Consider the following 25,031-nt stretch of genomic DNA (forward strand, 5'->3'; position numbering starts at 1 on the left):
CATATAATGAAGGAACTGACGTAGATGATCAAAAAAGGCTTTCTTAAGGAAATAAAGGTAAAGCTAAGATTTGAAGGTTAGGTAGACATTCATTAGGATGGAGGAGGGGGGGCAGTTTTAGATGAAGGAAGCTGAATGCTCCTCCATTATGCATTTGAGAAACTGCAAAGAAAAGTATCAGAGTGGGGCATACTTTGATGCGGAGGGGGATTTGGTGAGGCAGGTCCATGAAAGCTACATTAAAGATTTGGGTTTTTATCAGAGCAAAGGAAAACCATTAGAGTTTTTTCCAAGATTAGTATGGGTGGAGTGGTGGCAAAACTTGATTAAGAATTTATATAGATGTGGCTGCCTTATGGTGAAAAGATTGGAAGGGGACCAGATTAAACACAGGGAACAAATGAAGAAATCATTATCAAAGTCCAAGGGAGAGGAGATGGTAACTTGGAGTAGAAGGATGGCAGGGAGATTATGTGTTAGAGCTATGTGTGAACTGAAAATGATAGCATATTGGTGATGAATTAAATATGGGGCATGACAGAGCTCTCTAGAAGGTTTCCAGGCTTCTAACATGCAAATCTAGTTGTAAATTTGGCACTGTTCATTGAAATGGGGAAACTGTCAAAGGCGACCTTTGATACAAGTCAAATGAGAGTCTTAGTGAAGTAGAATTTGAGGTATATTTGAAATATTTAAGTAGAGATATTAAATAGATACTGGCTTTGTGGATAGAGTTTAGAGCTCTGTGCTAGAGTTATAATTTTGGAATTATTACAGTATAGATAGTAATTGAAGCATTTGTATACATAAAATTACAAGGAAAAAAGTAGATGAAGAAGGGAAGGCAGTCTAGTACGAAACTGAACCTACAGGACAGATTGAGAAGTAGCCAAAGAGGAAGTAACTCATGAAAGTCAGTTAAAAGGTTTTTCAAGAAGGAAGTCATGTCAAATGCTACTGTGAGAAGTCAAATGAAAGAGATAAATAAGGTCCAAACAAATACCCATAGGATTTAGTGATGGGGGATAATGGTGACTAGAACAAAGAGCCACGGAGCTGGCTTGTGTTGAAGATGAGTGGGAGTTGAGTAAACAGAGACAGTGGGTGTCGCCAATTCCTTTAGAAAGTTTGGCTTAGAAGGTAGCAGTTGAGAAGGAAATGGGAGATCATGGGACTGTCTTTTCTTCTTTTCTTTTTAAAAATGGGAGAAACTTGACTTTAAATGTAAATGGGAACCATCTGGTAGAAAGGGAAAACTTTAATATCTAGGGGAGCAAAGGATGGACAATTGACAGTGTATAATGTTCCTGAGAAAGCTGGGAGGAATGGAGTCCCACGTACAAGTGGAGGACTTCTATGGTTAAATCAGGCAAGGAAAGGATCTGGTACAGACGTGGGGATGGTAGACGCTGAGACACTGAAGTTGCGGAATTTCCTGTTGGATAGATGAGTTTTAACTTTCTTTGTAATGTAGAATGGAAAGACATCTCTCTGGTGGAGAATATTTGCTTTAAGCAATGTGTGGAAGGTGTAAAAGTTAATTGTGAAAAAAGATAGTTAATTGACTAGTGAAACTTGGTAGATTTTGGTAAAGTACCCATTTAAATTGATCACGAGTCTGGGCAATAAGTGTAGAAAAAAACTGATAAGGGCTATTCATACTTGAAATTTGGGATGGAAGAAGAGCCAGTAAAGGAGCTAGAATGAGTGGTCATAATGATAGTAAATGTAACTGAGAAGTACAAGGTTTGTCTCTTAAAAAAGGAGAGGATTTAAAACACAGTTCATGGCTATTCAAAATGATGATGAAACGTCAAGGGTCATGAGATGATAACCAGAAAGGATAACAGTTCAAGGAAAGAAAGAAAACTTTTTGAAAAATAGGTGAGATTTAAGTGAGCATATTTTAACAGCCCTGGAGAAACATCTTTTCTCCCCTTCTTCCTCACTATCCCCCTCACTCTGTGTCCCCACCACTGCTTTCTACTCCCATTCTCCCTTCCTCATCTTTCCCCTTTCACTTTTACCCCTCTCGTTTTTGGGATGTCACATAATAAAAAGACCAGGATTTGTCCAAGTCCAGCAGTAATACTGACTTTCTTGGATGGAGTTAGGTGGCAGAGAGGTTCATCTTCAATATCAGCTCTGAGTCCCTGATGAATACTAGACTGAGGGGAATCCTTAGGCTACAGTAGAAGGCTCAGTGGGAAAAAGTGCTGCCTGTAATTGTCTAGGGATATATTCCACGATGATAGTCACCTAGGCCACAAACCATCTCTTTTCCAGGAGAGGAAGCTATAGGGTCTATATATGTTATTCTCACTGCCCGCCAATTGCAATGCTGTAGGTATCCCCAAGCTAAGATACCTATCCTTAATTTAAAAATATCTATATATCTATATATATATATATATATATACATATATATATATTTTTTTTTACTTAATTATAAAATTTGGAAAATGCAAAAAAATCTGAAGATGCTAGCTGCTATCCTACAATCTACATATGTTAACGTTTTAGTGTATTTCATATCTTTTTTTCCCTTCTGTGTATAGTTTTCTGAGCTATCTTTTGGTTTTTCCCTAGAGTCAGGAACAGTTGGTAATATGAATCAAATTGTCCTGGTTACTTGGTATTTCTGTGAAGTAGGAAGTAAACCTCTTATATTTGTTACTAAATTATTATTGATACTATTATTTTCATGCTGTACAAATTTAACATGGGTATTCACACAATACTATGATTGATCTGTTTGTTTAAAAAAAAATTTAGGCTCTAAAATTATCCATTATCCCACTGATACAATTAGACAATTTCTGTAGAAATGACCTTCAGCTATTTGTCATATTCTAATCCTGGTAGTATATTATTCCCAGAAGGTCTAGTAAAAATTACTCTCTATATGCAGATGGTCTCAGCTTTCATTTAATCTATTAATGACATTACTTTTTCTCTATGTATCTCTTAGGATTTTTTCTGTGAGTTTAGTGAACAATCACCTTGTGTTCTTTCAAGATCTCTGTTACAAGTAAGTTCCACTAAGTAATGAAAATACTTCTTTAAACATCAAATGATATGTCTATTGACACTGTTTTATTGATTGAGGGAACAAAAGATAAATGCTTTTAAAGGATATTCCACAGTTAATATTATATTTTATTAATAGAAGTATTGACTTAGATTGTTAGACTTTCATCAAGATCATATCCTGGGCAATAAAACAAATCTTAATTTTAAAACAGTTGAAATCATAGAAAGTATGCACTCTGACTATTTCAAAATTAAACTAGTAATAACAAAGATAACTGGAAAAGTCTCCATATATTTATAAATTAACACATTTCTAAAGAATGCATGGATAAAAGAGGAAGTCTTAAAATGAAAATGAAAATATGACATCAAAATCTGTGGGATACAGTTAAAGAAGTGCTTATAGGGAAATTTATAGCATTAAATAATTATATGAAAAAAAAGAAAGACCTGAAATTAATAATTTAAGTTTCTATTTTAAAACACCAGACAAAGAAGAGCAAATTAAATTCAAAGCAAGGAGAAGGAAGGAAATAACAAAAACAAAAGCAGAAATTAGTAAAATAAGAACATAAACAATAGAGAAAATCAATGCAACCAAAAACCCGGTCTTTGAAATTGAACCTCTTACCAGACAGAACAAGGAAAAAATAGAGAAGATACAAATGAATAATATCAGGAATGAAAGATGGGATATCACTACAGACCTTACACACATTAAAAGGATAATATGGGAATATTGTAAACAACTCTGTCCATAAATTCAGAAACTTAGATGTAATAGACCAGTTCCTTGAAGGACACTACAAAACTCACCTGAGAAGAAATAGATAGCTAATCCTATATCTATTAAAGAAATTGAATTCGTATTTGAAAACCTTCCAACAAAGAAAACTCCAGGCCATATCTACATGGTCTCTTCCAGAAAATAGAAGAGGCAAGAACACTCATATGAGGCCAACATTACCTCAACAGCAAAACCAAAGACACTACAAGCATAGAAAACAATAGACCAATATCCCTTATGAGCATAGGTACAAAAATCTTAAAGTATTTTCAGATTGAACCCAGCAATATAGTTTTTAAAAATCATGACCCAAGTGTGTTTTATCTCAGGAATTTAAAGCTGGTTCAACATTTGAAAAACATTCAGTGTAATTCATCAAACAATCTAAAGTCTCAATAAATTCAGGAGAAACATTTGACCATATTCAGCAGCTATTCATGATTTAAAAACTCTCAGCAAACCTAGGAATAGAAGAGAACTTACTTAACCTGGTAAAAGGGATGTAAGGATAACCTACAGCCAACATCATACTTAATGATGAAAGATTAAACCCTTTTCTCCTAAGATGTGGAAAAAAGCAAGGATGTCCACTCTCATCACTCCACTCTTGCTCAACTTACCGTAGTACTGAAAATCTTAGCCAGTTACAAAAGGCAGGAAAAAGAAATAAAAAGCATACATACAGTTGAGAATAAAAGAAGAAATATTTTCTATTTACAGACAATACAATTTTCTTTGTAGAGGGCCAAGGAATCTACAAAGAATTTCCTAGACCTGATGGATGGATGAGTTTAATAAGATCTCAGGATATGAGGCCACTATACAAAAAGCAATTTTATTTCTATGTACTTGAATTGAACAGTGGGAAATCAAAAATTTTAAAACTACTATTTACAATAATATCAACAAACAAAACAAGAAATGCTTAGGTATAAATAACACCTCTTTATAGAACCTGTGTGCTGAAAAACTACAAAATTCTGATGAATAATCTTAGACCTAAATAAATGGACAGATATACCTTGTTCATGGATTGAAAGAATTGATATTTTCAATTCTCCCCAAAATTGATGTATAGATTCAAAGCAGTCTCAATCAAAATCATAGCAGGAATTTTTATAGTTATCAAGAAGCTGATTCTAAAATTTGTATGGAAAGGTGAAGGAACTAGAACAGCCAAAACAATTTTTGGGGGTGAAAAACGGACAAAGTTGGTAACTCACTAGACAGATGTGGTGTTGGCAAAATGATGGACACATGTATCAGTGGAACCAAGGGGAACTCCAGAGAAATCCAGTTCTTTAATTAATCCTTTATTATATAGTACCATATTATGTAGTCCTTTATTAATTGACTAATATGATCAACTGATCAATAATCTGGTCAGCTTTTTACAAAGAAAAAGCAAATTAATGGAGAAATGGTAGTCTTTTCAACAGGTGATGCAAGAGCAATTGGATAGACATATGTCCTCCGGGCCCCCCCCAAAAAAACTGACTCAGAATAAATCTAAAATGTAAAATGTGAAACTATAAAACTTTTAGAAGAAAGAATAGAAGAAAATCTTTGTGGCTTTGGAGAAGGCAGAAAATTCTTAGGTGTAACATCAAAAGCACAAGTCTTTTTTAAAAAATGATATATTAATCAATCTAAAACTAAATCTGTGGAAGACACTTAAGAAAATGAAATGAGACTCTATGGAGTGTGAGAAAATATTTGCAAGTCATGTCTGACAAAGGACTTGAATTTAGAACGTATGAAGAAATCTATCAACATAATAAACAACCCAATTCTTAAGGGCAAAAATTTTGAACATTTCAATATGAAAAGATACTCAGCATCGTTAGTATTATGGAAATGCAAATTAAAACCACAGTGAAATAGCTACTATCCACCTTTCAGAATATTTTTTGAAAAACTGAAAGAAAGAACAAAATACCAAGTGGTTGTTGAGGGTGCAATACTGATGGGAATGTAAGGTGCTACAGCTACTTTGGAAAACAGTTTGGCAGATTCTTATAAAATTAAATCTACAAATCCCACTCCTACCTGTTTATGCAGGAGAAGTAGACTCTGACATTCTCCTGGAAATGTGTATACAAATATTTATAGCTGTTTGGTTCATGATCACCAAAAACTGGAAACAACCCAGATATGTTAGGAAAGCAAGTAAGGTGTAATGTAGTAAATATTAAAATACATTGAGGTTGTTAAAGGGAGAACATTAAATGCAAATTATTATTAAATAATTTATTTTAAATTTAAAACTATTAATAATTTTTTTCCAATTTTGGAAAGTTTGTATCAATTCCAGAGTGTTCATTAGAGATAAAGATTATTGACTAGCTTAATATTTTTAGTCACTTAATATTTCATAATTTATGAAGCCCTTTTATATTAGTTCATTTGACATAATTAGACTAGTCCATTTTGACTGTTTAAATATTAATACTCTTGACTTCGGAGATTTTTCTTCCCCTGCACATTTTTTATTCTCCTGCATCAGAATACACCTTAACTAGGGATTAGTAAGTAATACCCATTGTGAAGGCAGTAATTTATCAAAATTTTCCACCAGCTTTGTATATTTTAACCTCTTGTATTCTATTGTATTTATGAGAAGTATGCTTATGTCATACCATAGTATGGCAACTATATGTACAGTATGTCAAGATTGTGACAGCATTACTAACATATAACATTTGTTTTAAGACCACTTTCTTGGTGGATAACAAAAAGGTCTTTGGAACTCATCTCATGCAAGATATGGTGAAAGATGCACTTCGGTCTTTTGTCAGTCCTCCGGTGCTTTCCCCAAAGTAAGTACCATAAAACATTTTATAGCATGTGTTTCTTGCCCAGATTCTCTCTCCTTCTTTATAACCATGGCATAATAACTCGGAATCAAGTCTCCATATAAAAAATAAACTCAATCATGTTAAAATTAATTGATTTCTGCCACATATTGTTTAGATTTAAACTGAGGTTTTTGTGAGGTTGACATTAGGTCCAATATGAGAAAAATTTCCAAGGAGTTATCAGAAATTCAGTAAGTTATATTGACACTGTGTGCAAAGCACTGTGTTAGGTAGGCACTTTGGGAAATAATGATAAAAAACAAGATAAGGTCTCTTCTCAATGGAGTCTAGATAGAAATAGAAAATGCAGATAATTGCTTCATAAATTATGATCTGGTTGAGTCACTCCCCCAATAACACGCTGCCTGCCATAAGAGGCTGGAAAGTGTTTCAGGCGGAAAGAATCATCATTTTAGTTGGCATTTTAGAAAATAAGTAGAGCTTTTCCAATGGGGAAGGAAGAAAAGAATCTTATTTCTTTTAGAAACCAGCATATGTGAAGACTGGATGTGAAATTATGTATTATTAAAAAAGTGGTTCAGCATTCAATTTGTTGAATAAATCATGCGACATCTCACATGGAACTCTCTGGTACCTTCCTTTCTTAGGTTGGGTTCCCCAGAAACAGAGCCTGAGACAAAGATTCACGTACATGTAATTATGAAGTGTTCCCAGGAAAAACCAGTAGAGTTGTGGGCAAGTGGGAAATGGAAGAAAGCCACACAGAGTGTGCTCCACAGAAAGGAACTCTGGTTCAGTCCTGTTGGGGAGCTCTGGAGACAGTGTGGGTGACGCGTCGAGTTGTCCTAGGCAGGGACAAGGGAGCTTGACAGTTCACACACACTCCTGTCGGTTCAGGGCCTCCTCTTCACTGGGAGGAAGTAAATGTCCAAGCATCCTTGTGTCGGTTAATCTCGTTTCATTCACTGTAAAAGCCAGTCTTATAATTGAGCCTTTGAGGCCTCATATGCCCTGGTCTAGACCCCTGTCCTGGTGCCTCTGACCTCATCTCAGTGCTGTCCCCTCACCTCCTTTGCTTCAGCCACCCTGGGCTCCTTGCTAATCCTTCCAGCACTTCTGGAGGTTTTGCCTCCACCTGTTCCAGGTGTTCTTCCTTTTCTTTCTCCTAGCTCCAGCATACACTGTAATTTTCCATCGCTTGATCATGGCTCTATTTTTGACGCTCTGGTCAGACTGCTCAGTTATGTAAACACTTACGAGGAACAAGTTGTCAGCTCCTCTCAGTGTACCAGGAGAATGTCTTTCCCATTACCTTAGGTGCAAAGGCTACTGACCTCCCACCTCAGGGATGGAAAAAGAGTATCTTCCATCTATTCAGTCCCTGTAGTTATTCTGGAACCAGAATATAGCAGATCCTTCCAGACCGCTCAGAAAAGCTTTAGTCAAGAAGTGATGCTTTAACTGAGATAAGAAATGCCACAGGGAAACCACTTGGTGAGGGGCCAGAAGGTGTGTGTAGATGATTTTGGCCAGTGGTTGGAAATGTGGATACATCTTGAAGAAAGGATTCTGTATAGTACCTTCTTTGTAATTACTATTATGAGTGTATTCCATGAGGATATCAGTTGTAGGAAAATAAATGAAGGTGGAGTAGGGTCAGGAAAATGTGGAGCTTTGGAATTTTCCTTCTTCCTTGTTGATTTGATCTTATTCGATCCAACTCTAATTGTCCAAATATAGAACTAAAGAAATTGGAAATAATGCACATTTATTGTGAACACCACAGTAAGAGTGAAATACTTCTTAAATCTACTACTATCAGTCTTCAATTTAGCAATGTATCTGGTTCCATTTTCTCTCTTCTCCACCATCCTTGTCTGTTTGTAGCACCTAGAGTAATTACTGCTTTTTTTGTAGGCCAAATTGTTTGATTTTAATGACATGACTATTATCTTACAGGTGCTGTCTATATAATAATCACCAGGCTAAGGACTGTATTGACTCCTTTGTTACTCACTGTGTTCGGGTAAGGACTACAATTTGGATCATTGTCAAGGATACTTTAAAAAGTGTGGGGTGCATTTGCTTCATTAGCATTCATTGGTGCTATTTTTCCAGCTAATGTATCTTAGTCATTTTCACTGAATAAATAGGAAGTTTCTGTCTCTTAAACTCACGTGGATAGTTTCAATAACTCATAGTCCTCTTGGCAGGTTGTCAGATACAGAGGCACTTTTTTGATGCCCTCTCACTGTAACCCTCAGGAACCACAGAAACAGGATAAGTTATGACCCCATCTGGGAAAACAGTGGTTGTTCACATTTTTTATGTGTGTGAATGGACCAAAAAATTTTATTTGACTTTATAAACAAAGAATATTTGTAACATCCCCAGGCACTTATCTTTGTACTATCTTAATGAACAGGACTATAGTAAAATTACTGATTTAGATGAAATCGCAGTCTTTTTTCAAATCTCAAGTAATTATGAAAAAAATATAAACTTTGAGGAGGATTAAGTTAATTGTAAGTCATTGCTGTTTAATTATAAGCTCTTTACAGAGAGCTCTCTGGGGCACTAAATATATGTATGTGAAGGCAGCATGGTATGGTGAAAGGAGAATCAATAAAAGACCAGATTTCGTTTTTATCCCTTTTTTATCACTAATACAATATTATCATTATCGGACAGATCACTTTTGTATAAATTTCCGAATCTTGAAAAAGTGAAATGTTAATACCGCCTCTCTACCTCTTAAAAGGATAGGCTAGTTATTGATCAAATGAGATAATATCTGTCAAAGTATACAATTATAAAACAATGTTATAGTTGAATCTTTTATTTCATACTTCTTAAATCAGAGCGTCCTGCTGTCTATGTCTATTGTCTGATTAGTGAAATGTTACAGTATTCTTTATGAGAATGCTGTATCCGATAGAGTGGGAATAGGAGAATGTTAGAGTTTATGCGTATTAGCCATTATTCAAGCCTTATAATTATTAGGCATTCTGGTATATTTAAAGCAGCACAGAAATGTCAGCCTTCAGCATTGCCTTTTGTCTTGAAATAAGCAGAAAAGAAACTGACATTCTGGAAATACCTAAAGATTCTGGAACTACCTAAAGATTGACATTCCTGACATTCTGGAAATACCTAAAGATTGAAGGAAGATATTTTTGCTATATGAAAACGAGTTTCATAAACAGCCACTTTTTTCTAGCTATTGCTAAATACTGGCGTTGAGTTCCCTTAAAAAGAAACACCTATGAAGAAAACGTACACAGACATGATTCTTATATACACAGCAATTTTTCTCCTTAAGCCAGATTTTAGAAATTTGGAATGTTAATTTTCTTTAATATCAGGACATTTCATATTGACAGTTAAACTGTATTTGTATTGCAGCCATTCTGTAGTCTCATTCAGATCCATGGACACAATAGGGCTCGACAGAGAGATAAGCTCGGTCATATTCTTGAGGAATTTGCCACCTTGCAGGATGAGGTAAGAGCCAACAAGTTGCCCTCCTTTCTAATATTAGGCAATTCATATACCTTGACCAGATTTTTAAAAACAGTTCTTTGGTACAATACTTTGACTATTTAATTTTTCAATATGGTGAATTTTCTTTTCACTTACGATGTAATAGTTTCATATACCAAAGTGAGAGTTTACAGAAACAAAAGAATAATCCAAACTGAGAAAACATCTTAAATTATTTAATAATCAGGATAAATTATATGTGTAGAACTATAGTTTTATAGCAAGTTCACATAATGAAAATATATTAACCTTAAAGCAAACTTGTAATCATCAGCAATATTAATTGATATTATAACTAAAGACCTGAAGTCAATTGTTTGTATTTTTCTCCTATAAATTGGATGTCTTTTTGGTTTAAGGAGTGTTTAGCTTTATCCATTGTGAAATGAGATATTTGGATGTAAACCTAATAAAAAATGCATTTGAAAGTATGAGTTCTTTAGGTGGTGAGATTTGTGTTTTCTGCTAATGCTATTTTTAGCTGTTTATTTTTTTAAGTGTCTCATTACCTAAAACAGAAAGTAAGTGTTACGATATTTTATTCGGACAGGCAGAAAAGGTTGATGCAGCCCTTCACACTATGCTGTTGAAACAGGAGCCCCAGCGGCAACATTTGGCCTGTTTAGGTACCTGGGTCCTTTACCATAATCTTCGAATTATGATACAGTATCTTCTAAGTGGCTTTGAATTGGAACTCTACAGCATGCATGAGTACTACTACATATATTGGTAAGAGAACAATTTGAATTAGTAGTGGGTAGGGTAGAAAGATCTGGAAGTGCATCTGTAGAGTGGAATTTTAGTGTTACTCTTTTCAGTCAGTGTATTTTAACTTTAGTTGTGGGACAGTTGAAAAATATCTATTGAAAATCAGAGCTAGATCGTCTTGAACATCTTTAAATGCCATGACACCGTACAAATGTATTTTTTTTAGCCACTAAATATTTATTTTAAAATTAGTGGGGGAGAAGTGGCTCCAAGATAAATGGAAGAGCTGTTACCTATTTCTAGGGAGAAAAATCAACATTTTGCCCTAACTTCAGTGACGCTAGATACTACCGTGTTTCCCCGAAAATAAGACCTAACTGAAAAATAAGCCCCAGCATGATTTTTCAGGATGACATCCCCTGAACATAAGCCCTAATGCGTCTTTTGGAGCAAACTTTAATATAAGACCCGGTCTTATTTTCGGGAAACATGGTAGCTGTGTAATGTACTTAACTGAATTAAAGTTCCAAACTTGAACCAGGTCTTTCTTAGAAGAAATCATGGTAATGATTACAAACAGGTCCTGAGGATTTGTCTCAGGAGCTTTAAAGTTGTTAAGAGAGGACCGTCAGCAAAAAAGTTCTTTGTTTTCACTTGGAGATGAGATAACGAAACCTAGCATGCAGATGCTTGAGAATATTTTCGGCATGGGGAGCTCTCATAGAAAGAAAATAAATTAAGAAATTGTGAGCTAATGAATTCAGTTCTCTTGAATCTTTTTCTTAGTCTGGCAAAGTAGTGTCATTTCAAAATAATAATGACCTATTGCTCATCACAAACAATTAAATTTAGTATATTCGATCTTAATATAGTTCATCTTTTTAACTCATTTAAATTATTTATATGAGTAATTAAGATATTGCATATTCCCTGGAGTGACTGCTATGAAGGAAGGAAAGTAATTCTCTTCCACACTGTTGACGTGGTTTTGTTTTCATGGCTACTAGGATTCTTAACAGATAAGTCTTGGCTATAAAAATTGAATTTCAGCATTAACTACAATAATACGAGAAAAATATTATTTGGTATATTCTTCAACAGTTATATAGATAATAAATAACTCTTACCAACATGTCTTGATATAGGTACTTGGAATACATTTGTTAACTCATAGTAGACACTCCTATTCAAAGACGGGTTTATAGGGGAAAATGTTCAAGTTTATCCTTTGTGGTTTGAAGCAACTGATTGGAAGCTTTTGTGCTCTTGATGTGGATTTATTTCCTTTCTTTTGTAATTAACAGAAAAATACAATATTTACTTAATAGGTTGAGGTGAAGTGTATCCTGATACAGTAAAACCAATGTAATGGGCATTCATTCCATTTACGTACATGTATATATCATTATCAAGAAATCTTTTGTAAAGTTGTAAAATGCATGTCATTGTAGGAAATTAAACAAATTTTTCAGTACTGTATGGCAGCATGTGGTTACGAGAAAGGGAAAGTTGATCACTTATGCTCATTTCTTACAAGATCTATCAATTATCTAATTGGATGATGTTTTTTTTAAAGACTTTATAACATTCTGAAAAATATCTCTTTATTAGTACCAATGTTTTGCTAAAATTATCTCATTTAGACATCTATTATTAACGTGTTTTATCTTTTAAGGTACCTCTCTGAATTCCTTTATGCATGGTTGATGTCGACATTAAGTCGTGCTGATGGCTCTCAAATGGCAGAGGAAAGGATAATGGAAGAGCAGCAGAAAGGCAGGAGTAGTAAAAAGACAAAGAAAAAGAAGAAAGGTACTATGGGTTACTTTTAAATTTAATAACTAACTAACTTTGGAGTACACTTTAATTTCTACAAATAAATAGATGGAGAGCTACCTCTGCCTTGTAATGGGTGAAATAGTCATATTTTAATTCTCACCCATCTTCTCTTCAGAAAGTACAAGGTAAAAACTGAGTCCCAATATTAGTAGAACCCAAAAGGGTTCCTTTCTTTGCTTTTCTTCTTTGCAATTTCATATGTCAGAGGACCAAATAAGTAGCCACATGGAGTGTGCAAGCAAGATAGGTTAAGAAACAAGACAGCAGGGAGACCTTTGGTCTTTTCACAGAGGCCGACAGCTCAGGAGGGAAGTAGATCTGGAATTGTGCTGGTGTAATCAGCACAGAAAGGTGATTACAGCCCTTGGCACACCCCCAAGGACCATGAAAAAGTGTTTCAGAGGGACTGCTGTACTGATGGTTCCTGGCAGGGAACAGACACCGCTGCAATCATAAAATAGGACTTTAGTTTTCCTTAGGATTTCCTTAGGATTTGGGGTGGGCTCTTAAGTGACACTTCATAGGTTTCCTATTTAAGAAGTCTGTGTGATGAATTCAGAAATTAAAATTACTTCACACTAGAATTAGAATTTTATGGTATTAGCTATCTGGGGAACATGATTCTTGTTTAGCCTGTAAGTTACATTTTATTATTTGTAGATTTGGGTCATAAAATTTAACCTGTAGGAACAAACTGTTTAAAACTTTAATTTAGTAAACAAGGTGAAAGATTTTTTTAAAATTAATTTTCTTCTGCAATAATGCAAGAGGAGGGGGGAGAGTATGGGTGATCTTCTTTCTTATTACAGTTCGCCCACTGAGCCGCGAGATCACAATGAGCCAGGCATATCAGAACATGTGTGCTGGTATGTTCAAGGTAAGGTGTTGAAATGAAGTTCTTTTTGCTTTTTAACTATATTGCTGTTATATGGTTTACTTAAAATGGACTGTTTTCTGTGACTTTTTTTTCTGGGTTCTAATTTCAACTTTGTTTTTACTGACCATTTGCTTAAAATTACCTTTTTTCAAAGTCTAGTTTTCATTAATTTGTTTACCAAATATTTGAAGACATGTTGCATGACAGATACCTTGTACTGAGTACACTGAAGGATACCAAGTCTAACCTGATGTGATCATGTCTCAAGTACCTAGTTAATGACAGGCCACGTGGCATATGTGTACAACAGGTAGTAAGAAAGGGTAAGAGTTTCCTTCTGATTGATGATTAGGAAAGGTTTCTTGGAAGAGAGAGGGTTTGGACTTATTTTAGGAGTATATTAGGAAGGGTGTGGGCTCCACAATGAATGGCTTAAACAAAAGTGGGCATTTCTAAGGAGATATAGTGATTCCTAACTCTTAAGTTATACTTGGGAATTCAAGAAATGATTTATAATAAAATACATAGAACACAGACTCGTTTGAAAAACAGGACCTGTGCTTTTCTTATAAAAATTATGTGCTACTTGTTTCTTCGGCAGCTTTTACTTGAAGGTTTCAAAGCTATTGTAAAGTATGGAAAAATAATGTACCTGTGGTATAATTTCACTGGGAAAACTATTAACATAATTAAACACTTGAAAACTTTATATAAAAGATGGCATGTAACATAAAAATGAATACTAAAGCCAGTTTTTCTCTTCCTGTTTCTGAGCCTTGACTTGTTTTGGCTGTATGTAAATAGCTGTTTGTTTTCTGCTCTGAATTAATGAGGATGTTCACTTTTTCATATTGAATCATCTTTTTTTTCCATTCTTTTTCCTTTAGACCATGGTAGCATTTGACATGGATGGCAAAGTACGAAAACCGAAGTTTGAGCTTGATAGTGAACAAGTTCGATATGAGCACAGATTTGCTCCATTCAACAGTGTAATGACACCACCACCAGTGCACTATCTGCAGTTCAAGGTGAAGCTGCTCGCTAAAATAATTGTAAAATAGTCTTTAGATCTTCTTAGAGATGTTTGTACCTAGCCACTTTGTTAAAATAGTCAAATCAAACTATTGTTGGACCAGTGGGACAAAGTGATAAAATAGCCATTTAAATAGTGTGAAATTATTTAGTTTTTAAAAAAATGTATTCATTATGTTGTCATTTAAGTATGAGAATAATATGAGATAGTATATGATGGTTGAGAATTTAGTATTTCAGAGGAAAAAATGGGGACATGCTGAGTGTTTACTTCAGTTTTATGTATGAATGGATAGTTAGTCATTGTAGACTTCTTTAATTTAAAAAGGTCTTTTATAGTTGTTCATATTAAACATGTTTTAAATAATAGTATTTCCTCCTTTTTAGGAAATGTCTGACCTCAATAAATACAGCCCTCCTCCTCAGTCTCCAGAACTGTATGTGGCAGCTAGTAAGCACTTTCAGCAGGCAAAAATGATACTGGAAAATATCCCAAACCCAGACCATGAGGTAAGCCTGCAGTCACAGTAATTCTAGAAGAAAAGCTTGGCAGGAAGTACATATATTACTACTGGGTGACAGTTTAATTATAAAAATGTACTTTACAGTATTAATAAATGAAGCCTGTCAGTGTTTCTGGCACAAAATTTCAAATGGCTTTGCTAATGTAACCTTGTCAGACTTTAACTTATTTGATGAAACAGATGATATAAATACCTCTTTTGTAAATTTAGAAATCAGTGTAAAAATAAAGATTTAGAACCGTGACGTACAAAGAATAGAAATAAGATCCAGATTGATCCACAGCTCAGAAATGTTAACATTTAAATTTTTTTACTTCAATCTATAGTTTACTATATTAAAATACATTTATATAAATCTTAAGTCTGAGAAATGATCTGATCAGTTATCACAGGAAGTAAAAACCACCTTATTCACTTGACCACTAAAAATGAAGGCAATTTTTTTTTTGATGATTTTATTTTGAAATAGCATTTTACAGAGCTTAAAACTTGCAAATAAAACATTAAGTTTCAGGCTTTCATTTTCACAATTTGCTGTATACCTAATTTTATTGGAATGTATTTATTCTGTAAATGAGAGTTACCTGTAACACACAGACCATTTGGGGCAGTGGATCTTGGTACAGCCTCCATGGAAGGGTAGATTAGCAGTATCTGTCAGAAACTACAAATGCCCGGCAATTCTGCTTTTTAGGATTTTTCTTATAGATACATGTGCACATGTGGGAAGTGAGGGAAGTGATGAATATACAAGAGTATTCACTGCAGCAAGATTTCTGATAGAAAAAGTGAAGAAACTTTAGTGTTCATCAACAGGGGACTGTTAAATACAATTTATCATGCAATGGAATACTGTGCAGCCTTTAGAAGGACAAGGAAGATATTTATGTATTGAAATGGAATGTTTTTCAGGATACAGAAGTTTGAAAAGCAAGGTACTAAACTGTGTATAGTATTTTGCCATTTCAATCAAAAGGAGTATTATATAACATTTCTAGAAAAATATGGAAGAACAGTTGTTTGAGTCTTCTTGGGAGGGGAGCTGAGTGCCTTGGGGAACAGGGATAGGAGAGAGATGACTTATCATATATAACCATGTAATAGAAATTTTAAAAAGGGGAAATATAAAAATTAGAGGAAGTTACCTATAATAAAGGGCATATTTCTTTTAGTGGACTTCATTCATTCATTCAGCAAATGTTTGTTGAGTGCCTACTATGCCTCCAGCATTGTGGTAGATTCCAGCAGTGAAACAAAAGACAGAAATCCCAGCCCTCCTCAGGGTTAGCGAGAGTGGTGGGTTGCAGACAATAATTAAATAAGTAAAAATAAAATAGTATATTAGAAGATTGTAAGTATTACAAAGAAAAATCAAGCTGGGAATGGGGATAGTTATTGCTGCAAGAGATAGGGAGGTAGAGGGGATTAGGCATTTTAAATCACATGGCCTTTTAGCAAATCCTGGAAGGTGAAGGAGGTCACATGAACATCTGGGGATGGAGCAGAGCCCTCTAGGCAGAGATCTGTATGTGTGAAGGTGCCAAGGCAGGAGTGTGCCTAGAGTATTGGAAGAACAGCTAAGGGGTGAGCTGTTGGAGGGTTTTGAGCAAAGTGACCAGATCTGTGTTCTAAACTATCATTCTGGCCACTTTACTGAAAATAGACTGTGGTGGGGCCAAGGGTGGAAGCATGGGAGCCGGTTAGAAGGCCACAGTAGTAACCCAGGTGAGAGTTGGTGGCGACAGTAAAAGTGATCAGAAGTGATCGCGTTCCTTATGTATTTTAAGGTCAAGCCAACAGGGTTGATTGATGGATTAGACGTTGGGTGAAAGAAACAGGCGTCAAAGATGACTTGAAGGATTTTGGCTTGAGCACCTGGATGGATTGAGTCATGAGGAGAAGAGTGCACATGGAGCAAGAGCTGGGGGGGAGGCAGGTTGGGAAGGCTGGAGCTCAGTTTTAGACATGCCTGTTGGACATCCAAATGGAACTGTCATGTAGGCGGCAGATGTGTGACCTGGAGATGAGGACGAGTGGTGCCTGAACTACAGTCATGTGTTTTCCGGAGAGAGGTCAGCAAGAATGTGACAGTGGGAAAGCTTTTCCTTCAAATCGTGTATTACTCCCATCCAAAAGAGAAATGCAGTATTCCATTCCACTGTCATTCGTGTGTTCAGGAAGGCTTTTAAACAAGTAGTAGTCAGAAAACATAGTAGTTAACACTTAAAGGATACGACCTGCCAGGCCTGGTTCTCAGCTTACAATATATACGAACTCACTTAATCCTCACAACAAATCCTTGTGGGGTGCAATTATCTCCATTTTTACAGTTGAAGAAACTGAGGAACAGAGAGATTAGAGAACTTGCCAGAGGTTTCATAGCTAGCAAGTGGCAAAGCTGCAATTTGAAAAGCAGACAGCTAACCCCACAGTGCATGCCCCAAACACTACAGTGCTTCCTAGGCAGGACTTTGCAGGCTAATGTTCTTCTGTTTTCATGAGAGCAAAATACAATATCTCTTTCAAGTTTTCAGAGTTGACTAAAATAGAATTCTGTGTTACTAAAAGATGATATTTGTTCATAGTTTTAAATTGCCTTCATTTAATAAAATAACATATTGTGCAAAGTTCCTATTAGTATCTACAATATAAAGACATTTTTGACTATGAATTTTATGTTTTGATATCAATAATGTTGCTCATTGTTTAGGTCAACAGAATTTTAAAGGTTGCCAAACCCAACTTTGTGGTTATGAAGTTACTGGCAGGAGGACACAAAAAGGAATCTAAGGTAAGTACATTGTGGGGAAAAGAAATGGTCCTCAATTATGGTAAAACTTCACTTTTTTTCAATAAGATGTATAAATATTACAAAAAGTTTCTTAAAGACTCATAAAAATCATCCTAAGAGAGCTTAAGCTGCAGAAAGTAAATTAACTAGTATTTTGCCCCGAGACATAGATTTTATTAACTTGAAATTTTAAAAGTCTGCCTTTCCATTCCCCTTTCCCCATGTAAATTACTGAATGACCTGGGGTAAAAAAGAAAATGTGTATGAATACATTTACGGGAGAGGGAGGTATTTAAAAAGTCATCTGACTTTAGAAAAGTGAATTCCTTCAGTAATTTTCAGTGGCTCAGGAGATGGAAGATTGCATAAGCTTCTTTGGTAGTGTTGTTATATCATCAGTGCTACATAAACACAGAAGTTCTGTGTTGTGTTGGAAGCCACCTGCGAGGCAGTTTTGATGGCATTTGCCCATTCTGTGTGCCTGTTTGTTTACTGCTGTTCCATCTTCCCTCCTGCCCTGCTTTACCAGTGACTTTATCTATCACTGTTCAGTACCATCAGTGACTCTGCTGACTCACGACTTTTCCTGTCATTTAAGTCCATTTTCCTTTGTTAATTAGTCCCTGAAGACAGAAAACATGGCCATGCATGTTTTCTAGTGACCCTCACAAACCCAGAGATAAGCTAATTTGTTTCCTTTCGGGTTAGTAATGTTATCATTAAATGAGTTTTTTTAATCTCTTATGCTGTCTTGTCTTTAAAAATACAAGAAACTCTAAAATAAAGTGTCTGTTTACCGTCTGAATATTTGTTAGAAATACATTAGTTGACTCTGATTTTCTTTACAGGTTCCTCCTGAATTTGATTTCTCTGCTCACAAATATTTTCCTGTTGTGAAACTTGTTTGAGACTGAAAGGTGATCATAAAAGGGTAAAATCTACTTTCGGATTCTACTCTTAGAGGATCCATCCATCCAGTCTTATTACATAACATGAAGTGAAATGGATTTCTTAGATAACAACCCATTATAAGGAATACTTTTCATTCATTAGACAGCCTTATATGACGTGAATGAAAACTGCTGTTTTAAAGTGGTTTATTATGTCCATGGAAGAAACTGGTCTTGTGGAATGCATTGATGAATGTTATATGGTTTTATTACAGATTTAATCATAAATCATTTTTTATGAATGATCGAGTGAAAATAGTGTTTGTAAAGGTTAATAAATTTCTTGACAAAAATGCACCACTGGAGATGAAAAACAATAGTACTTTGTTGATACATGTTTAGAACAGAAGGTGTGTAGTCTTGAACTTTTGAGTAATTCAAACAAATCATCCAAAAGAAGTGTCAAATCAAGGGCCTTACTAAACATTTGTATGGGATTTTGGCAAAATACATTTAAAAGGGATTTTGGAGGGGACCTCTAAGCTTCACGTATACAGGAAAGCTAAATTACATGGGGATTGTGATTTTATGTGTCATGGTATCTTAAATTATATACCTGTAAGAATATAGATGTTTTAAAAAAACATCCTGTAACTATTACTTTGGCACTTTTAACAAATTAAGGTTTAGGACAGCCCCTTAGAAGTACTCAGCACTTTTAGTTACAATTTAAATAGTTAATTGTTTCAATCTTCCCAACTGTAGTATAAATTTGAGAAAAGGGATTTCATCTTTCCAGAACCTACTCACTCACTAATAGAATGTGGATTTTCTACTTAAGATGTAAAAGACATCCTAATGGCATTACACCATTCCTGGGGAAAACAAGGCTACTAACGCGATAGGTAGACGACCTTTAGTAGGAGAAACACTTGCTGGTGACAAAACTGGAAGTTATAAGCACAGAGGAATTTGGAGGTGGCAAGTTGGAGTCTGGTGGTCTTGCCCCTAAACAGTGTGCTTCAGCTGAAGAAATTGGTTCATTTGTCTGATATTTGCAAATCAGCCTAAGCACAAGTTGGTATATCAAATACTTCCAAATCAGCAGAGGAGAGAACCAGAACTGGTTGATTTTACTATAACGAACCATAAAATAAAACTTTGGATGACTGAATATTTTTGTCATCCTACAGCTGCCAAAGGCATTTTAAAAATTTGCTTTTGAAGAACTGTAAGAACCTATCTGAGATATTGAACTAGTCCTCCTATGCATTCATTTACATTCTAAGACTTTTTTTCTGTACTCCTTTACTAATACTGCCTTCCATTTCTTCCATTTAAAAAGAGAATGTATCTGCTTTTGGAGGATCGTGATATTTATTATACAACTAAATTACTAAACTACTGCAAAGATACAGATACAGTACCTGCAACCTCCTGTTTACAATTCAACCATTAAGCCAAGCTTAAAGGAAAGGGTGGTGCTGGTCTCAGCTAGAATAACATGGATGAGCCCATCTCAAAAAACAAGAGCAAGATTGTCCTTTCTAGGAAAAAAAAACTGGCTTCTGGTTAAGGTAACAGAACTACTCTTTTACTGATACTAAGAGGTTTAATGTCAGCAGCTTTTTTGGAGAGTGAGTTAAAACATTTAGGTGAACCCTTAAATACTGTGTTTCTCCAAATATAAGACCTACCCCAAAAATAAGCCCCAGTTAAGATCTCAGCCAGACAGACGCATTCAGTACGTTATGACACTGTTCCGTGGAAGACATGACTCTATTTGAATAAATGTAGATTGTTGTACATGAAAAAATAAGACATCCCCTGAAAATAAGCCCTAATGGAGCAAATATTAATATAAGACCCGGTCTTATTTTCAGGGAAACACGGTATGAACATACTCATTGAGTTCTGGAGAAAGGCAGACATGGTACATCACCCTGGAGGTTCCCCTGCCGTCATTTCACTGCAGCTTTGAGAGAGACGTAGTAAAAAGAAAGGTAACATCAGGAACTCCTGCACAGACTCTGGCTTACCTCCGAAGCTCTGAAGGCTAATAGGTTTTCATCCTAATTCCCATGTGTCCAACATTCATTCAAAAGGCATTCATTCATCTGAATCTGTTTATAAAGGTTCTAAAGGCAACCTTCAGTTATATGGAAAATTAGGTTATCTAGGACCACATCTCTGATAAATCACAATCATTTATTTGGACTTATAGTCAGATGTTTACCAAGCACCCATCACAGTACTTGACTCTGTAGGGATATAAAGTTATAGAAGCAAGGTATGGTCTATGTTATCAACTCAGGACAAGGTAACTTTATTCTAAGGAGTAAGGATATAAAACAAGCAATTGTCTCAACTGGCGAGGGCCTTGGTTTGTAATCTGAAGTTTACATATAGCTTAAAGATGAGAATATTTAAAGTCATTTAACTTCCCAGAGATGCACACCAGCAAAGATGAAAAGCCTTTTAGTTTTTGAGGTTTTTTTGTTAAATTCATAGGAAGATACTGACTTTGAGTAATCATGTATCAATTACTTTGAGTAATCAGTGTATATGTTATCAGAATTTTACAAACCAGTTTTTAAGGAACAGTGGCTCAGTACATTTTAAGGAAGTGTTGCCTTCTGAACTAAGGAATAGCACACAAATATACAAACATTCAAATAATACACAATTAAAATGACTACTTTCCCAACTTGCTGACACTAAGGAACACTTTTAAAGTCTAAGGTAACCATGTAGAAAAAATTAACGTAATCCAATTAATGGAACGTCTTTATTTTAAATTTATATATTTAATTTCAAAGACAAGTGTTAAAAGTTGTTCAGTACCCTATAAACTATCATTATTTATAATCAATAATCTTTTAGGCTAAAACACAGTGGGAGTAGACCGATCCCCTGGACTTTAAAGGACCCTGAATTCACAATTTTCTTCCACAATTCTAGGTTCTACTATGAATGGATAACCAGCTATTACCAATTAAAACAAAACAATCATGCTAGTTATCAACCTAGTTATTTAATATAGCATACTGACTTAACAGGCAATGCTTTATTTCTCAAGTTTCATCACACAAAAACACATACACTAAGTATGCTATGATTAGATTACTGATAATCTATTCCAAGGTTGCTAAGGGAACCTTCACTGCAATCTTATCTGCAGGAGAAAAAAATCGAATGACTCATCACTCCTGTCTGTACACCATTTGAGAGCAGAGAGGAAGTGAACTAAATAGCATTTATACCTATTAAAAATTGGGATAACTGCTGATTGAAATTTGGATGGCACCAAAAACAACCAAGGTCAGGAGTTTGATATCTACTTGGTGCTTATTACACAGGATTTTGTTTTGTTAGTTTAAACAGCCATGATACCTCTAAATTGTTGCCTCGGAATGGGTACCTGTGATCCCAAAGGAAGCCAGTGGTAATAAGCATGACTGCCTGGAGAAATAGCTCAAAGTACACACCTCCTGAATGACTGGCCTTTTGATGCCTCTGTAAATAAAGATGAAATCATCATGGTTATTTTTTATTTATATTGACATCCCATCTCCACAGTTTAAAAGATGGTTCTTCAGGGATCAAATAGGGGTGAAGGGAAAACTGAAAGCAGTTTTAAAAGCTAAACAAAGCGTATTTCATTCTCAGCAACTCTATGCACACTGATTAAACAAACATGAGATGAACACAGGCTTTATCTGAGAAAGCACAGAATATCACCCCTAAGACTAAGAGGGAGGGTGGGCAAGGACTTAAATCTCACAAAGTACTTTGATTTAAAAGTAGCCTTTTCTAGGTGGAAAAGTTTAATCTCGGTGATTAGGTAAAAGGACATCACATGTGAAGAACATTCAAGTTGGAGCTGAACCTGAATGCAGTACCCGGTCCTGTGAGCATTGATGGCCAGAGCACGGCAGGGCCACACCGGTGTGCGGCCAAGCTGAAGTTCCGTAACTTCTCTGGGCCCCCTTTTCCTCTCTGGAAATGAAGGGTTTCTACCAAATGACCTGAGGAGCCTGCATCGCAAACCCTGCAACTCCAAATACATTTTAGTAAGATCACCACCCACTTACCCTTTGGAGAGCCTTACTGAAAGTCATTAGTGGGACTGCCAGTCATTTATAAGTGGCAAGGTCCTATTTACCTGAAATGTTAAGAACCAACTCAAAGCAAACCTAATGTCACATCGATGTAAATTATGATCCGTCATTTTCAAATTAACATTAACTTTCAATTTTTAAATGTTTTGATATTTACCACAAGCTAAATATGTAAACTATGATAAAAACACTGTTACCGTTTCTCTTGCCTTTCTAAACTTCCCAGTTTGTAACACTGGATATATCCTTCAACATCGACTTTCTCTTTTCCTCTAGTGAAGTAGCCAGTTTGTCTACAACAAGCCCTACCGTGCTCTGCTGCAAGAGCAGGCACCCGGGGTCACCTCCTCTGGCCCCCACTGTGTCAAGTCTGATACACTCGTGGCTCTTTTTGGTAATAGGGACTTATTACAGAAGATTTTGCTCTGCACACACATATTAGCAAAGAAAGTATAGATCACAAGTGTTCAAATTACAAGTCATATAACATTAATGAGAAGGGCTATTATACAAGTAGTCTTTTTAAAAATTCTCCCACAAAACACCTTTGTATTTAGACTTGTTTAAAACTGCTGTGAGAGTGTCAGAACCAGAGGTGAGCACGCAAGAGCATAAACCAATAATCCTTCGGTGCTGACCAGGCAGAATAGAAATAACAGGTTGGTACCTCCACTCGCCATGGCATCTGGAGAAGAATGACTCCAGAAGGAACCTAGAAAAAAGGGAGTTCTCTAAGTACAGTGGAGCGCTCCTTTGGGTTAGAAGAAGGCTTTTAAAGTTAGATTCCAGACTAAGAAGTGCCACTGTCACTATATTTGAAGAACTTCTGTTCTATTTTTGGTGTTGATCTTCTCATATCTATTAGCCAACTAATTTTAGTATCTTTAATACAGATGCTTCAAAAGTACCCCCCCCAAATGTCTAAAAGATAACGTCATTTTCCTACATAAAGTACATACTAAAATTCACCAATAATCATCTTTAGATGAAAATTCTACTTAGTACATTTCACAGTATTCAATCCTTCGTGATCTGTTTTGTAGTGAGCTCTGTTCAATCCTGACAAGAGGTATGTGATTCCAGTTTGATTCAGAGTGTGTGATTCCTCTTTTCACGCTCATCAAGTAAATGTATCATGTCTCTTTTCTGATTTTCAGCATTAAAAACTAAAAAGAAAAAAAAAACAATATTCCAGTATTAAACATTTTCAGTAAACAGCCCAGGCAGGTCCCATTTGACATAATTATCTAGAAACGGTCATAAAGAGGACTTTATCTCCCATAGCAACATTATAATGGGAAATTTCATTCCTGACCAACAATGACACAGCAAGAGACGATATTAATGGCCAACAAGGTGCCATGAAACAAAGCTAAAACATCTGAAAACTCCCTAATTGTTTGAAATAGTGAAATAATGCCCCATGTCCTATGAAAGGGGTAATAAAAAATGTACTCAGAAAACGTTTGATACTATCGCAGTTCTCATGAGCTGTGTGACTCGCTCTGAGTGCGTCCATCCTCAACAGTAAGCGCACTGCCTCCTGAGAGCCCCGTGCAGCTCTGGTCAGCTCTTGTTACTCCAAAGAGCTTCCTCTACAGAGCGGAAGTTGATTGTGGCTTCCACCATCCTTACTCTATCCTTGGACACAGATGACATAAAAAGACGTCACAGGTTCAAATATATGGTGATGGAAGGAGAACTGACTCTGGGTGGTGAACACACAATGGGATTTATAGATGATGTAATACAGAATTGTACACCTGAAATCTATGTAAATTTACTAACAATTGTCACCCCAATAAATTTAATTAAAAAAAAAAAAGACGTCACAGGTAAGACCTCTAATCAATACCTGATTTACAACTATTGCACATTAGGTGGTTAACAATTTTATTAAATGACTGCCTTAGATTACTACTGTCTTTTAAAGTTCTCTTAATAAAGTTGGAGCTAATGCCTTTTTCTTTTGTCCCTGGAGCATGCAGGGTCTTAAACTATTTCAATGACATAATCTTAAAATGATGTTGATGACATCTCTTCAACTTAAAACTCTTAAAGGAGCTG

At 35.5% G+C, this 25,031-nt stretch overlaps 2 protein-coding genes across 10 annotated transcripts in view; one reads left to right on the plus strand and one right to left on the minus strand.

Annotated features, from left to right (window-relative positions):
• NAA35 (N-alpha-acetyltransferase 35, NatC auxiliary subunit) overlaps window positions 1-23,147 on the plus strand; it is a 58,709-nt gene extending 35,562 nt beyond the window's left edge. For 4 of the 9 annotated variants that reach the window (XM_081066774.1, XM_081066775.1, XM_081066780.1 and 1 more), the window contains 11 exons: window positions 2,972-3,031; window positions 6,533-6,639; window positions 8,599-8,665; window positions 10,045-10,143; window positions 10,733-10,911; window positions 12,566-12,702; window positions 13,539-13,606; window positions 14,494-14,634; window positions 15,026-15,148; window positions 17,873-17,953; window positions 18,802-19,479. In XM_081066774.1, coding sequence (XP_080922900.1) covers window positions 2,972-3,031; window positions 6,533-6,639; window positions 8,599-8,665; window positions 10,045-10,143; window positions 10,733-10,911; window positions 12,566-12,702; window positions 13,539-13,606; window positions 14,494-14,634; window positions 15,026-15,148; window positions 17,873-17,953; window positions 18,802-18,861 — 1,122 coding nt within the window. In that variant the 3' untranslated portion in view covers window positions 18,862-19,479. Of the gene's footprint in view, window positions 1-2,971; window positions 3,032-6,532; window positions 6,640-8,598; window positions 8,666-10,044; window positions 10,144-10,732; window positions 10,912-12,565; window positions 12,703-13,538; window positions 13,607-14,493; window positions 14,635-15,025; window positions 15,149-17,872; window positions 18,202-18,801; window positions 19,481-20,726 lie in introns of those variants that run through there. The other 5 variants (XM_081066777.1, XM_081066778.1, XM_081066773.1 and 2 more) reach the window with 3 other exon arrangements.
• The window catches only part of GOLM1 (golgi membrane protein 1), a 51,452-nt gene continuing 48,278 nt past the window's right edge, over window positions 21,858-25,031 (minus strand). The window contains exon 10 of the mRNA XM_081066781.1: window positions 21,858-24,130. Within this exon, the coding sequence (XP_080922907.1) occupies window positions 24,054-24,130 (77 nt within the window). The 3' untranslated portion in view covers window positions 21,858-24,053. The remainder of the gene's footprint in view (window positions 24,131-25,031) is intronic.

The sequence above is a fragment of the Rhinolophus hipposideros genome (genome assembly GCF_964194185.1).
Source record: "Rhinolophus hipposideros genome assembly, chromosome: 11".
Taxonomy (NCBI): domain Eukaryota; kingdom Metazoa; phylum Chordata; class Mammalia; order Chiroptera; family Rhinolophidae; genus Rhinolophus; species Rhinolophus hipposideros.